Consider the following 17,081-nt stretch of genomic DNA (forward strand, 5'->3'; position numbering starts at 1 on the left):
CCCCTCCTCCCTCCGCAAGCCCCGCGGCGGCCGTCTCGCTGGGTCCCGGGTCCCGGTGGGAGCGGAACCTGCGGGGCCACGCCGCCCGCGTCGCTCCCGCCTGGCGCGAGCTGAAGAGCAGGCGAGAGCGGATCGGGCCCCGCCGGGCCACCTCCGGACCCGGGCATCTGCCCCGCGCCCGAGTCGCCCGCGGCTTCGGGCCGGCGGGGCCGCCCCCGTCCCTGGACGGCGGTGACCCGGAGATCGCGCGCGGGTGGGTGCGGGCGGCCGCGGCCGGCAGGCGCGGCCGGGTGTCGGGTCCGGAAGCGGCCGCCCGGGCTCCTGCGTCCCAGTGGCCGCGGCTCGGCGGGCCGCCCCCCGAGTGCGGGCACCCGCGCCCCGGCCGGGGTCTGCTGGGAAGATGGCGACCCCGGGCATGAGCTGGCAGCAGCACTATTACAGCGGCGCGGCGGCCAAATTCGTCCCCTCGCCGGCCGCCGGGCAGCAGGCGGGGCACGGCATGGACTACAGCCAGGACCTGCACCTGAAAATGAGCAAGAAGATCGCCCAGCTCACCAAGGTATGGGCGCGGCCGCGGGTGGGCAAGGCGGAGACCCGGTGCGCGCAGCGCGGGGCCCACCTGCCCGCCTGGGAGGCTGCGCGCCCCGCGCCTGGGGCGAGTTGTAAGGGGGCTGTTCTGGAAACCACGGCCAGAGACTTAGCTCCTAGAACCGTTCAAACTTCGGTGCAATGCCGGTGATGTTAATGTAAGCTAAACTAAACCCGACGGCACGGGTGGGTTTCTGGGGCTTTGCACCCTGCTATCCTGGGATAAGCCAGCACGGAACAAATTAGGATCTCCTTCTTTAACTGCAGAATGAGAAACCACTTTACTTTTGCTCTCGTGCCTGTGCCAAGGCTCCGCGAGGCTTTACACTACTGTACTGTATGAAGCACAGTACCGTATTTACCCAACATGACCTCGAGTCTTCGAAATTCGTCAGGATCTTTTATTGGTTACGTCGTTAAGGGGGGAACAAACCTGAGCGATGTAGGAGGGGGAAACATACCTTGCGTGTCGTTTTCGGGATTTAATGAGTCATGCCTTATGCCGATAGAAAGTCAAAGCTTTTTAGATGCATCCTGTGTCTGCATTGAGTTAAATGGTTCAGTTTATCAGAAGATAGTTTTCAGAAAGCAAATACGCCGGGTAGATTTGGCCAATTGTAGTTTAGGGTCGTCCTTGGCTGGTGAGTTTTTTCCTAGTTGAGTAAAGGTTGATAATGAAAAACGTTGGTTTCTGTGGAGCAGAAGCAGTTTAGATTAATTACATTGCTCTGTTTAGATCTCATGATAAGTTTTTCAGTGTCCATCAGGTGAGAAGTGATCCCTATCCGTGGTTTCTGGAAGCTAGTAGAAGGGATGGACCTCAGTTTAGTGTTTGAGCGGAGTTGGCTAACCACTTGTTAGGAGCGTTGATATGTGAAGAGAGGCGGGCATGGTGGGGTTTGCTGCCAGAAAATCTCTAAAGTCTGATTCAACTCCAAAATTCTCATTATATAATTCCATTACTAGGTGGCACTTTTGAGAGGGTGAAGTAAGGCAGAGTTGAAAGAGAGGGAAGGAAGGAAATGGAAGTTAAAATGGATGACAATAAGGTAAGAATATTTTGGTGAAGAAATGTGATTGAGAGTAGAAAGGAAAATAATGGGAAGGACTAAAGCATGAGAGGTCAAATGGAGGAGCAGAGGGGAAGGTTCAACTGCCTGATGGAAAAGCTCACCCACGAAAGGAGCAAGGCAGCATCTGGGGAGGTTTTGCTTGTTGGTGTTTGGTTTTTGTTTTATGTCAGCACCATTTCAGAGGTTGCTGGGTGTCCAGTTTTTACTGTTTTCTCTTGTAACTGAGGGTTCCCAGATTCAGAAAAGGAAACGCCCGGGAAGGAAAAAGTAGTATTCCATCAGGGCATTTACACATTTGGGAGCTAAAAGCTAGGCTTCCTGAAATCATGTTTGGTCTTTAGAATACTTCCGGTCCAGATACACACATACTTATTTATTCCGATTTTCTTATTGTGTGTGCAAAACAGCCATTATTTTTATTTTAGATTGTAACTGTCTGGGGCCCTGCTGTAAGTCATAGAAACATTCAGGAAGTTGGTAGAGGAACTGTGTACAGTTTAACAAAAGAAGTTTCTTTTCTCTCTAGCAAACTACTTTTCTTTTTACTTAGGCTTTTTAAATTTCCTGTTCTTTTATCAGGGAAAAAAAAAAAATCACAACTGTGAAAGGTGGGAGTATTAATAGAAGTTCTTTGCACTCCCCACCTCAGATCTAACAAAGCAGGAGGCTGCCCGCTGCCCGTGTTCACAGTACTGCTTGAGTGCTACATCTGATCTTTCCTGAGTGTTACAGGGACTCTCTGATTTAGTGTTTACAGTTACAGTCTCTAAACACTCAGGCCACCCTGTCTGCTCAGGGCCTCAGACATTTAATCTCTTCTGCTAGAGTTTCTCAACCTTAGCACTGCTGACACTTTAGACTGAATGATTCCTTGCTGGGAGTGGGCAGGGCTGTACTGTGTATTATACAGGATGATACCATCCCTGGTGCTCCCCAGTAGGTGTAGTCCCCCCACATGCACACACAATAGCGGCAATAAACTTGTCTCCAAGCATTGCCAAATGTTCCTGGGGGAGAGGTGAAATATCCCACCTGGGTCTCTTCACCTCTATTTCTAAAACAAGGCAGGAGAATAAAGCAGCCTGATTATAGGACTCTTTCAGTCAACACCCTTCAGTTTCTGAAACATACACTTAAGACCTGTTGCCTTTATGTACCAGTGTGGAAACTGTCGCTATTATAGTCAAATACACTTACTGTGGGCTTCCCTGGTGGCTCAGGTGGTAAAGAATTGGCCTGCAATGCAGGAGACCCAGGTTCAATCCCTAGGTTGGGAAGATCCCCTGGAGAAGAGAATGGCAACCTATTCCAGTATTCTTGCCTAGACAATTCCATGGAAAGAGGAGCCCAAATCCTATGACTGTGGGCTTCCCTGATAACTCAGTTGGTAAAGAATCCGCTTGCAGTGAGATCCCTGGTCGGGAAGATTCCCTGAAGAAGGAAATGGCAACCCACTCCAGTATTCTTGCCTGGAGAATCCCATGGACAGAGGAGCTTGGTGGGCTACAGTCCATGGAGTCACAAAGAGTGGGACACGACTGAGCAACTTCACTTTCTTTCTTTCACACTTACTGTAAATTCCATAAGAATGATGAGTAATGTATCAACTTTTACTAAACTGGGAAAAAGCTCACCAGAAAAGGATGATCCTAAACTACAGTTGGCCAAATCCTTGGTTGTATTTGCTCTTTGAAAACTTATAGATTGAGCCATTTAACTAAATGCAGATACATAATTCATCTAAAAAGCCTTGTTTGACATTTTGTCAGGATAAGGAATGACTCATTAAATCCCCAAAATGGCATGCAAGATATGTTTTACCTTCCTATCAAATACAGAAATTTTATTCGTTTCTGCTATAAGTTTACTAAGAAAATCACATCAGTAGAGGTATATGTTAATAGAACTATGGTTGACCTGACAATAGCTTATATTTCAGAATTAGAAATTATGAAGATAAGCATTAAAATAGGGTTTTATTTCTTTTGGAAATGAGTCAACAGAACTTACCTCTTCAGCCTTATTGTTAGCATGGCTTGGGAATCTGACATACTGTCTTGAGTTAAAATGCCTATTCTACCATTTACTAGTAGTAGTACCTTGGGCAAGTCATTAACTTCTGGGCTTTAGTTTTTTAATCTTTAAAAGAGAGATGATGATACTGTAACTAAGATAGTAGGCCCTTAATTCAGGCTGTCACTGAAAAGACAAATATACCAGTAAACAAAGTATTAGTAAAATACTGGCTAATATACTTTTAAAATGCTATTTCTTTTAAAAATAAATCATCCTGCATTAATGGCATTGTGTGATACTATATTTCTTTGTGGGTTTTCTGCTAAACTCTTTAAATGTATATAGTAAGTTTTCTAGTATTTGAATATCAAAGCTTAAAATATTCACATTTGCGCTCTGTTTTTGTAGTACAGTGTTAAAAATACAATATGCATTTTTCAGAGATTTGGCTGACAACAAAAGAAGGATGAAAGTAATCTACATTATAACATTACACATAGTAACATACATTTAACTAAAAAGTCTCTAAACCCATCTGAACAGAATTTGTACAGATTCTGTTTTGTAAGAACCTAACCTCACCATCACATGGAAAGAGCACAGCAGTTCTTTAAGCATCTTTTAGGTAAGGGCGCTTCACTAAGTGTTAGAGATACATCAGGGAACAAGACAGTCTCTGCTTTTTTAAAGTGAGTCTATTATATTTTGGTTGCTCATGCCATATTTTAAAAAGTACTGTTAGATTCCCGAGTCCTGTTGTGGCAGATTTCTGGAATTGTTAATGACTGAGCCATCTCAAGATAGAGAAGCTGGATGGGCTGAGTTACGTTTTATAAAATCACATTTTTGTACTTCTCTGTTCTCCCCCTTGTCGCCTCTTTTAGTGCTTTCGGTTGAAAAGTAGGGCTTGTGGGATGAAATTCTAAAATGGTTTATTTTTGTCATTCACTGTCCCTTTTACTTTACTCGTGAACCTATTATGCCCTCTGCACATGGATAAACTTGACTTTTCTGGTTGCTTTGAGATAATGCAAATTGTCCTCCGGTAATTAAGTCACAAAAATCTCAATTTAATCATGAAAATGTCTGCTGCTGCTAAGTCGCTTCAGTCGTGTCTGACTCTGTGCGACCCTACAGACAGCAGTCCACCAGGCTTCCCTTTCCCTGGGATTCTCCAGGAAAGAACACTGGAGCGGGTTGCCATTTCCTTCTCCAATGCATGAAAGTGAAAAGTGAAAGTGAAGTCGCTCAGTCGTGTCCGACCCTCAGCGACCCCATGGACTGCAGCCCACCAGGCTCCTCCATCCGTGGGATTTTCCAGGGAAGAATACTAGAGTGGGGTGCCATTGCCTTCTAGTGCCAACAAATTAAAGCCCCAAACTGAACCTGAATTAAAGATGAAGCTTCTCCCCCATGCCCACTTCTAGCTCTGCCCATTGCAAGGGGGAAGACAATAATCCAGGATTTTTTTTCCTTCTGACTGGGCTTTTCTGTTTCTCCTTTGTCTTGCCAGTCCTAGTTTCTCATCCCTCCCAAGTTGGACAAGGAAGAAGGGAAGAGAGGAAAGAAGAGCAGCGACTAAGCCACTCACGCTTGATTAGTGCCTGGTGATTTAACGTCAGTGCTGTTGTAGACTTGGCGGGTGTTGAAAGTTCTTTCTTTCACCTGTGGATCCCCTGCCTCCCATGTCAGCTGCTCGCCTCCCGTTGTTTGACAGTGAGAATCCAGCTATATTCTGGCTGGTTTTTTATGTCCTCCTCAGCTTCTTGGATCTGGCAGGACCATCATGTTCATTTTGCTGAAATCTGTTCAAGCTCTAGGTCATCCCCCTGGGTTGGACCCAGATGACATCACCCCAGCTTGCCCTCTCTCTGTCTCATAGGACCCACACTGGTCCACAGGCAGCACTCATTGTTTGTCCAGAGGGACTCTGAAAGTGGTCCCGATTCAGCTGTCTCTCCTTTGCTCTCATGTGCCTCTTCATCCGGCTTCTTACCCTTTAGAATTTCCAGGGATGAATCAGGTGCCACTTCAGTATGTTGTTCAAAGTGCTTGAGACACATATCAAGCTCTTCAAGTAGTCCCATCAGAGCCTTTTCCTCTAGGCTTCAGGTGAGAAGCAGATATCCGTCTCCTCCCCTCTCCACAAGTGCAGGCAAGGGCACTTGTTCCTGTCCTAGCTCCCCTGGAGGAACTCTTCTCCAGCCCCCACCCTTACTCCCCATGAAGCTTCTCTCACTAGTGTTGAGGGTAGGAGGGTGCACATCTCAACCCTTTAGACTGCCTCCTTTGGAAATATTGAGAATGTTCTGGCACCTGCTTTGGAATGTCAGTTGTCTGTGGTTCTCAGCGGAAACTTCCCTTTTAATATCCTGTCATTTTAGCTGCCCATCCAACACTTTTTTGGTTGATTGCACTTTTGATGCAGTTTAGTTCAGTTATCAGTTACAGACCTCCTAATATAAGGTTGAGTATAAGGTTCCAAAGAGCAGGAACAGTTACTTTGTGTTTTCTGTGCTCAGCATCAAATCCTTCCTAAAAGTCTTCTTTTAATACTCAACTTATGTCTCTCCTCCTAAGAACTGCCCTGAGCAACCTGGACCTTCTTAGGTTTGCCTTGCTGTGAATTACTCTTAACATTTATTTTCCTTACTTCTCATTTGATACCTAATAATACAAATTTGCAAACAGTTTTTTTTTGTTTCTCTTATTTAACTGTAAGCTCCTCAGCTGTAGAGACTGTTTATCTCATGTAACCTTAATATGAATCCTTTGCACATAGTATGAAAGCTTAATAAGTATTCACTGAAGATAGTGATGTGCCAAGCAATGTTGCTATATAGTAGGGAAAGTCAGTAAATATTTTTGAGTTGTATCTACTCCTCTTGTGGATTAATGCTAGATTATTTCAGCGGAGTTAAAATTTCTCTTAACTATTTAAATATTTATTTGGCTTCCCCTTAAACTGCTTCTAAAAGCTATATAATTTTATTATTTTGATGCAAGAATAAAAATGTAAAGCATGCTATCTAAAATATAAATATTATTTATCATTTCAAAAGCAAGGATCGATACATAAAATTCTTAGCAAATATGGAAAAATAGTCTTTTGATCATTTAATACTAACTCTGCTTTTACTATATTCCCAACCTGAATATGTGCATATAATACCCAAACCAGTGAAATTTTCAAACAGTTCTGTTTTCTGTTAAATACTGATTTCTCACTAGTTTGTCTGTTTGAATTACCTTAGATCGTGTTTCATAATGGTCTTTGGTTTGGATTATGACTTGGATTGTTTCAGCTTCAGTTCAGTTGCTCAGTCATGTCTGACTCTTTGCGACCCCGTGGACTGCAGCACGCCAGGCCTCCCTGTCCATCACCACCCCCCGGAGCTTGCTCAAACTCATGTGGATCAAGGCGGTCATACCATCAACCATCTCATCCTTTGTCTCGCCCTCCTCCTCCTGCCTGCAATCTTTTCCAGCATCAGGGTTGTTTCCAGTGAATCAGTTCTTCACATCAGGTGGCCAAAGCATTGGAGCTTCAGCTTCAGCATCAGTCCTTCCAATGAAGATTCAGGACTGATTTCCTTTAGGATGGACTGGTTTCATCCCATTGCACTTGAAAGGACTCACAAGAGTCTTCTCCAACACCACAGTTCAGAAGCGTCAATTCTTCGGCACTCAGCTTTATGTTCGAACTCTCACATCCACACATGACTACTGGAAAAACCATAGCTTTGACTAGATGGACCTTTGTTGGCAAAGTCATGTCTCTGCTTTTTCATACGCTGTCTAGGTTGGTCATAGCTTTTCTTCCAGGGAGCAAGCATCCTTTAATTTCATGGCTGCATTATCATATGCAGTGATTTTGGAGCCCAAGAAGATAAAGTCTGTCACTGTTTCCATTGTTTCCCCATCTATTTGCCATGAAGTAATGGGACCAGATGCCATGATCTTCGTTTTTTGAATGTTGAATTTTAAGCCAGCTTTTTCACTTTCCTCTTTCCCCTTCATCAAAAGTCTCTTTAGTTCTTCTTCACTTTCTGCCATAAGGGGGGTGTCATCTGTATATCTGATGTTATTGATATTTCTTCCAGCAATCTTGATTCCAGCTTATGCTTCATCTACCCTGGCATTGCGCATGATCAGCTAGATACATGCCGAATGGAGCATCTTTTTTTCCCCTCCTTTGTTACATTGTGGCTTTGCCATTCTACTATGCATTAGCTTAGATGTAGTCTTTTAGTCATAGCAGAGTGGTTTGAATTAATTTCCTGTACTGTACTAATGGGCACAAACGCATGATATGCCATCAACATTAATCAATTGTCTAAAAACTTATAAAGGGACGGCCTTTAGAGTTAAAATGTTTTTCTTCTATAGAAGAAACCATAGATTCTTACCAGACTAACCCTCTCATTTTATAGATAGGGAAGTTGAGGGCCTCAAGTCATCTGAAGATTGTACAGCTTGTTACAGGTAGATCTTGGGCTGGAACCCAGGTCTCTGGAATGGCCTAGGAGATGGGCAGCCGTACCCGCAGGGCTCCAATGATTGTGTACGCCTTCCTTCTACCTGATATCACCCACTCAGTTCCTCAGAAGCCACGGAGCTGTTTTTCCCCACTTTGGAACCAGGTTTTGCTTACCGTTTGAATCACTGCCCTGGTGAGAGTGAAACCAATGAGCCTCTCCCGTTCAGTGCACAATTTCTGGACATGTGGGTTGTACACTTTGTAAACATGGCTTCGGTAAATTTGGAACAGCTATTTTACTTTTTTTGTATTCTCAGATAAATGTCATAATACTTTCATGTTTTATTAACAGCTTTAGTCATTCCAGACTTAAAAGCTTCTTTAATTATGTTGATTTAGATACTGTCATGCTTGGTGTCAAAGTTACTACTATGTTGTTAATGTAAATGTTTATCCTTTGCCTGCTTGCTTTCTTAACGGGATTGTTGCCTATGGTCCCATTTCTGAGGGCAGTAAGTTGAAAGTTTTCCAGTTTTTCTCTCCCACCCCCACCTGTTTTGTTTACGAAAACCTTTTGCTGTCTTCTAATTTCCAACCCCTTAAAAAGTAGTATGAAGGATAAGAGTTCGGCAAATGTGGCTAAAACAATTTATTTTAATTAATAAGTAATTTCTTACTGTTGTTCAGTCAGTCGTGTCTGACTCTTTGTGACCCCGTGGACTGTAGCACACCAGGCTTCCCTGTTCTTCACTGTCTCCCAGAGTTTGCTCAGACTCATGTCCATTGAGTACATGATGCTATTTAACCATCTCATCCTCTGTCGTCTCCTTCTCCTCCTGCCCTCAACCTTTCCCAGCCTCAGGGTGTTTTCTAATGAGTGGGCTCTTCTCATCAGGTGGCCAGAGTATTGGAGCTGCAGCTTCAGCATCAGTCCTTCCAATGAATATTCAGGACTGATTTCCTTTAGGATGGACCGGTTGGATCTCCTTGCAGTCCAAGGGACTCTCAGAAGTCTTCTCCAACACCACAGTTCGAAAGCATCCATTCTTCAGCACTCAGCCTTCTTTATGGCCCAACTCTCACATCCATACATGACCACTGGAAAAACCACAGCCTTGACTAGACAGACCTTTGTTGACAAAGTGATGTCTCTGCTTTTCAATATGATGTCTAGATTTGTCATAGCTTTCCTTCCAAGGAGTAAGCATCTTTTAATTTCATGGCTGCAGTCACCATCTGCAGTGATTTTGGAGCCCACAAAAGGAAGTCTGTCACTGTTTCCATTGTTTCCCCATCTGTTTGCCATGAAGTGATGGGACCAGATGCCATGATCTTCGTTTTCTGAATGTTGAGATTTAAGCCAACTTTTTCACTCTCCTCTTTCACTTTCATCAAGAGGCTTTTTAGTTCCTCTTCACTTTCTGCCAAAAGGGTGGTATCATCTGCATATCTGAGGTTATTGATATTTCTCCCGGCAGTCTTGATTGCAGCTTGTGCTTCTTCCAGCCCAGCGTTTCTCATGATGTACTCTGCATAGAAGTTAAATAAGCAGGGTGACAATATACAGCCTTGATGTACTCCTTTCCCAACTTTGAGTCAGTCCATTGTTCCATGTCCAGTTCTGTTACTTCTTGACCTGCATACAGGTTTCTCAGGAGGCAGGTAAGATGGTCTGTTATTCCCATCTCTTTAAGAATTTTCCACAGTTTCTTGTGATCCACACAGTCAAAGACTTAAGTGTAGTCAGTGAAGCAGAATTAGATGTTTTTCTGGAACTCTCTTGCTTTTTCCATGATCCATCGGATGTTGGCTATTTGGTCTCTAGGTCTTCTGCCTTTTCTGAATCTAGCTTGTACATCTGGAATTTCTTGGTTCACATACTGTTGAAAACTAGCTTGAAGGATTTTGAGCATTACCGTGCTAGCAGGTGAAATGAGTACAATTGTGTGGTAGTTTGAACATTTTTTGGCATTGGCCTTCTTTGGGATTGGAATGAAAACTGACTGTTTCGAGTCCTGTGGCCTCTGTTGACTTCTTCAAATGTGATGCCATGTTGAGTGCAGCATTTTAACATCATCTTCTTTTAAGATTTGAAATAGTTAAACTGGAATTCCATCACCTCCACTAGCTTTGTTCGTAGTGATGCTTTCTAAGGCCCACTTGACTTCACATTCCAAGATGGCTGGCTCTAGGTGAATGACTGTATGATCATGGTTATCTGGATCATTAGGAACTTTTTGTACAGTTCTTCTGTGTATTCTTGCCGCCACTTCTTAATCTCTTCTATTTCTGTTAGATCCTTGCTGTTTCTGTCCTTTATTGTGCCCATCTTTGCATAAAATGTTCCCTTGGAACCTTTGATTTTTTGGAAGAGATGTCTAGTCTTTCCCATTCTGTTGCTTTTTCTCTATTTCTTTGCACTGTTCACTTAAGACTTTCTTATCTCTCCCCGCTATTCTCTGGAACTCTGCATTCAGTTGGGTATAAATCTTTCCCTTTCTCCTTTGCCTTTGGCTTCTCTTCTTTTCTCAGCTGTTTGTAAGGAATCCTCAGACAAACACTTTGCCTTCTTGAATTTCTTTTTCTTGGGGATGGTTTTGATCGCCACCTCCCGTACAGTGTTACAAATCTCCATCCATAGTTCTTCAGGCATTCTGTCTACCAGATCTAATTCCTTGAATCTATTCATCACTTCCACTGTATAATCATAAGGGATTTGATTTAGGTCATACCTGAATGGCCTAGTGGTTTTCCCTACTTTCTTCAGTATGAGCCTGAATTTTGCAATAAAGAGCTGATGGTCTGAGCCACAGTCAGCTCCCAGTCTTGTTTTTGCTGACTGTATAGAGGTTCTCCATCTTCAGCTGCAGAGAATATAATCAATCTGATTTCAGTGTTGACCATCTGGTGATGCCCATGTGTAGAGTCGTCTCTTGTGTTGTTGGAGGAGCGTATTTGATATAACCAGTGCATTCTCTTCGCAAAACTGTTTTGTCCTGCTTCATCTTGTAGTCCAAGGTTAAGCTTGCCTGTTACTCCAGGTATCTCTTGACTTCCTACTTTTGCATTTCAACCCCCTATGATGAAAAGGACATCTTTTTTTTTTTTTTTGGTATTAATTCTAGAAGGTCTTGTAAGTCTTCATAGAATTGTTCAACTTTAGCTTCTTTGGCATCAGCGGTCGGAGGCATAGACTTGATTACTGTGATGTTGAATGATTTGCCTTGGAGACAAACCAAGATCATTCTGTCATTTTTGAGATTGCCCCCAAGTAGTGCATTTCAGACTATCTTGTTGACTATGAGGGCTACTCTCTTTCTTCTAAGGAAATTTTGCCCACAGTAGTAGATATGATAATTAAATTTACCTATTCTGGTCCATTTTAATTCCCCGATTCCTAAAATGTTGATGTTCATGCTTGCCATCTCCTGTTTGACCACATCCAGTTTATCATGATTTTATGGACCTAACATTCCAGGTTCCTATGCAATATTGTTTTTTACAGCATCGGACTTTAGTTTCACCACCAGAAACATCCACAATTGGGCATCCTTTCCACTTTGGCTCAGCCTCTTCATTCTTTCTGGAGCTATTTCTCTGCTTTCCTAGTAGCATATTGGACACCTACTGACCTGAAAGACCATCTTTCAGTGTCATATCTTTTGCCTTTTCATACTATTCATGGGGTTCTCAAGGCAAGAATACTGAAGTGGTTTGTGATTCCCTTCTCCAGTGGACCACTTTTTGTGAGGCCCTGACTAGCAGGGACATGCCCTTCAACTGCTCCACGTAGCTGTAGGACATGCCCGACGCCCTGGTTGTCCCACTGCTGGTCCTCTTGAGTGTGTGAACCTTCACCAGCCACTGGGTGTCAGTCAGCATGTCACCTGGGGGCCTGGGCAAAGGCCCTGCTGCAGTTGTTGGCTGGAGCTGATCGATGATGAGGGATGGCTAGGAGCGGAGGGCTCCTGGCCTGCCTGATGCCGCTGGCCACCCCGGGCCAATCTGCCACCCAGGAGCTTCGAGGGGCAAGGAGATGAGAATGGAGTAGCCTGGATCTCTGTAAAGCCAGTTAACTTCCAGATGACAATAGGAAGTGATAGAGGTGGGGTGAAGTGGTAAAATACTGTGGTTACTCTGCCCCTTCAGTTTATCTTACAGATAAAAAATCCTTTTTATCTGTAAGCAATTAAACTTGAGTATTATGCTGTGAAAATGGGGTTGATGTGAAAAATAGAAATGCTTAATGCCATACTTGTTTTTTCACCAGCAGAAGTTTCTACCCTTTAGGCTACTTTTGAATGAAAAGAGCAATAGATCTACTGGAATTGGTGTCCCCTAGTCCTTTTGAGGAGAGAAGAGAGAAAATTGCTAACTGAATTCACTTTTTTTTTCATTTTGTAAAAAAAAACAATTTTATAAATGTGTGGAGGAAATACTACTTTTGGGTATGGTGTGAGCCATAGTTTTTTTTTTGCTATTTTTTTTTTTTTAGATTGACCTCATAGCTTCATGATCCTTTAAAATATTTTGGAAAGTAGTCTCTGACTGCTAATCAATTAATATATAAAAATCAGTTTGGAAACAGCGATCTTTGCAGGTTGAGGATCACCAGTTATAGTCAGTATCTGGTATACTTAATATTTGAGACCAGAACAAACGTTTTAGAAAACAGACCTTTTATTTTTAGCTTTCTATTAAATTACAACAGTGTAGTTTAATTACAGACAATACAGAGTATTGTCATTTGTAGGCCTCATGCTTATTTCATTGATGATTACATCTTTGTTTCTTACAAAACTTTAACAAGAATGTAGTAAAAATTGTGAAGTTGAATATGTACAAAATTTCTGTCCTGTATCTTTTACTACTGTCATTTGAGATATCAGGGGAGGCTCGAACTACCGAAGGACCTGTGTGTGTGTACTCAGTCATGGCCATTGCAGCCTCAGGGACTGTAGCCCGCCAGGCTCCTCTGTCCGTGGGATTTCCCAGGCAAGAACACTGGAGTGGGTTACCATTTCCTCCTCCAGGGAAAGGACCAATAGTGGTGGAAAAACAAGACTTAGTGACTAAACATAACACTTGGGATTTGGATAATAGATTCAGCTACTAATACCTTATTTATTATAAGGGAGATAGTATTTTAATGACTTAAAAATTACTAGTCTGTATTTCTTTCCATGTACATCTCTCTTTTGAGGTTTCAGAAGCTTTGAAAACAAAGTTTGTTCTTAAAGTACAATATAAAATGTAGTCACTCAGTCATGTCCAACTCTTTGCGACCCCATGGACAGTAGCCTGCCAGGCTGCTCCATCCATGGGATTTTCCAGGCAAGAGTACTGGAGTGGGTTGCCATTTCCTTCTCCAAGGGATCTTCCCAGCTCAGGGATCAAACCCAGGCCTCCTGCATTGCGGGCAGATTTGACTATCTGAGCCACAAGGGAAGCTTGTAATGAAAGTCACTTGGTTGTGTCTGACTCTATGCAACGCTATGGCCTATACAGTCCATGGAATTCTCCAGACCACAATATTTGGAGTGGGTAGCCTTTCCCTTCTCCAGGGGATCTTCCCAACCCAGGGATTGAACCCAGGTCTCCTGTATTGCAGGCGGATTCTTTATCAGCTGAGTCACAAGGGAATCCCAAAACAAGGTTGAAGATCCCAGAGGGAAATTAGGTGCTAGTCGTTCAGTCGTGTCCGACTCTTTGCCACCCCACGGACTATAGCCAACCAGGCTCCTCTGTCCATGGGGGATTCTCCAGGTGAGAATACTGGAGTGGGTTGCCACGCCCTCCTCTAGGGGATCTTCCCAACCCAGTGATCGAACCCAGGTCTCCTGCATTGCAGGCAGATTCTTTACTGACTGAGCCACCAGGGAAACCCTAAGTTCAGTTCAGTTCAGTTCAGTTGCTCAGTCGTGTCCGACTCTGTGACCCCATGAATTGCAGCACGCCAGGCCTCCCTGTCCATCACCAGCTCCCGGAGTTCACTCAGACTCACGTCCATCGAGTCTGAGATGCCATCCAGCCATCTCATCCTCTGTCATCACCTTCTCTTCCTGCCCCCAATCCCTCCCAGCATCAGAGTCTTTTCCAATGAGTCAACTGTTTGCTTGAGGTGTCCAAAGTACTGGAGTTTCAGCTTTAGCATCATTCCTTCCAAAGAAATCCCAGGGCTGATCTCCTTCAGAATGGACTGCTTGGATCTCCTTGCAGTCCAAGGGACTCTCAAGAGTCTTCTCCAACACCACAGTTCAAAAGCATCAATTCTTCGGCACTCAGCCTTCTTCACAGTCCAACTCTCACATCCATACATGACCACAGGAAAAACCATAGCCTTGACTAGACGGACTTTAGTCGGCAAAGTAATGTCTCTGCTTTTGAATATATTGTCTAGGTTGGTCATAACTTTTCTTCCAAGGAATAAGCGTCTTTTAATTTCATGGCTGCAGTCACCATCTGCAGTGATTTTGGAGCCCCCAAAAATAAAGTCTGACACTGTTTCTACTGTTTCCCATCTATTTCCCATGAAGTGATGGGACTGGATGCCCTGATCTTCGTTTTCTGAATATTGAGCTTTAAGCCAACTTTTTAACTCTCCACTTTCACTTTCATCAAGAGGCTTTTTAGCTTCTCTTCACTTTGTGCCATAAGGGTGGTGTCATCTGCATATCTGAGCTTATTGATATTTCTCCCGGCAATCTTAATTCCAGCTTGTGTTTCTTCCAGTCCAGCGTTTCTTATGATGTACTCTGCATAGAAGTTAAATAAGCAGGATGACAATATACAGCCTTGATGTACTCCTTTTCCTATTTGGAACCAGTCTGTTGTTCCATGTCTAGTTCTAACTGTTGCTTCCTGACCTGCATACAGGTTTCTCAAGAGGCAGGTTAGGTGGTCTGGTATTCCCATCTCTTTCAGAATTTTCCACAGTTTCTTGTGATCCACACAGTCAAAGGCTTTGGCATAGTCAATAAAGCAGAAATAGATGTTTTTCTGGAGCTCTCTTCCTTTTCCATGATCCAGCGGATGTTGGCAATTTGATCTCTGGTTCCTCTGCCTTTTCTAAAACCAGCTTGAACATCAGGGAGTTCACGTATTGCTGAAGTCTGGCTTGGAGAATTTTGAGCATAACTTTACTAGCATGTGAGATGAGTGCAATTGTGTGGTAGTTTGACCATTCTTTGTGATTGCCTTTCTTTGGGACTGGAATGAAAACTGACCTTTTCCAGTCCTGTGGCCACTGCTGAGTTTTCCAAATTTGCTGGCATATTGAGTGCAGCACTTTCACAGCATCATCTTTCAGGATTTGAAACAGCTCAACTGGAATTCCATCACCTCCACTAGCTTTGTTCGTAGTGATGCTTTCTAAGGCCCACTTGACTTCACATTCCAAGATGTCTGGCTCTAGATTAGTGATCACATCATCATGATTATCTGGGTCGTGAAGATCTTTTTTGTACAGTTCTTCCGTGTATTCTTGCCACCTCTTCTTAATATGTTCTGCTTCTGTTAGGTCCAGACCATTTCTGTCCTTTATCGAGCCCATCTTCGCATGAAATGTTCCCTTGGTATCTCTAATTTTCTTGAAGAGATCTCTAGTCTTTCCCATTCTCTTCTTTTCCTCTGTTTCTTTAAAGTACATTGCTAATATTTAAATTATCAGTAAAATTGCTAGTTTCAGTAAAATATTAGGATAAATCCCAGTTCAAAATTGTTGAGAGAATTATTTTAGTTAACTAGAAGCTGCCATGGGGATTAGTCATTTTTTACCTTTCAAAATAATATGCTTACATTTAAATCATACCATTCATAAATTATATGGAGTCTGTTTCCACTTCCAGATCCTTTTTGATAATCAGTACATTTATAGGAGATTAGGCCAGACCTATACTAATGCTATGCCAAATGCTTAAACTTTATTTCTGAATAAATTCTGTTACTTTCTTTTTTATTTGCCATATCTCTCTTATAAAATGAAGTGCAAAGTTTGAATATTTGCGTACTCTAGATATTGAGCTTTTTGGTTGGAAAGATTTATTTTGTTCTGGTCAGTGTGTGTGTCTGTGTGTTCATAGGTATTTGCATTTTTCATCTCATTTTTCCTTAAGCACAGTTTTGACAGAATCTTACGTCTTTCATAAAACATTTCATAACCCAAACACTAAATAGTATTCTATTTTTATTCTTAGATCCTTTGTCTAGTGAAACACTGTGTAATTGAAGTACCGTATGTGTTTTGTGTGTTTAACATAATGGCCTACTCAGAGCAGCAAAGGGAAATATGTTGTTGTTCAGTTGCTAAGTCATGTCCGACTTTTTGGGACTCCACGTACTGCAGCGTACTAGGCTTCTCTGTCCTTCACTATCTCCCAGAGTTTGCACAAAGTCATGTCCATTGAGTCCGTGATGCTGTGTAACTGTCTCATCCTCCGTGGCCCCCTTCTCCTGCGCTCAGTCTTTCCCAGCATCAGGATCTTTTCCAGTCAGTCAGTTCTTTGAATCAGGTGGCTAAAGTATTGCAGGTTCAGCATCCATCCTTACAATGAATATTCAGGGTTGATTTTCTTTAGGATTGACTGGGTTGATCATCTTGCAGTCCAAGAGACTCTCCAAGAGTCTTCTACAGCACCACCATTTGAAAGAATCAGTTCTTCAGAGCTCGGCCATCTTTATGGTCCAACTCTCACATCTGTACATGACTACTGGAAGAACCATAGCTTTGACTGGATGGACCTTAGTTGGCAAAGTGATGTCTTTGCTTTGTAATACACTGTTCAGGTTTGTCATTGCTTTCCTTTCAAGGAGCAAGTGTCTTTTAGTTTCATGACTGCAGTCACCATCCACAGTGATTATGAGCCAAGAAAATAAAATCTGTCACTGCTTCCACTTTTTCCCCTTCTGCTTGCCATGAAGTGTTT

The 17,081-nt window shown here is 43.0% G+C and overlaps 1 protein-coding gene across 9 annotated transcripts in view; it reads left to right on the top strand.

Moving 5' to 3' along the window:
• The first annotated feature begins 238 nt into the window (after positions 1–238).
• Positions 239–17,081, top strand: part of FAM184A (family with sequence similarity 184 member A) — a 122,922-nt gene continuing 106,079 nt past the window's right edge. For all 9 annotated transcript variants that reach the window (XR_006060586.2, XM_042253267.2, XM_042253265.2 and 6 more), the window contains exon 1: positions 239–559. Coding sequence is in view for 8 of the 9 variants with exons in the window: in XM_042253267.2 (XP_042109201.1) it covers positions 401–559 (159 nt within the window). In the remaining variant the exon portion in view is untranslated. The remainder of the gene's footprint in view (positions 560–17,081) is intronic.

This window comes from Ovis aries, chromosome 8 (genome assembly GCF_016772045.2).
Source record: "Ovis aries strain OAR_USU_Benz2616 breed Rambouillet chromosome 8, ARS-UI_Ramb_v3.0, whole genome shotgun sequence".
Taxonomy (NCBI): Eukaryota; Metazoa; Chordata; class Mammalia; order Artiodactyla; family Bovidae; genus Ovis; species Ovis aries.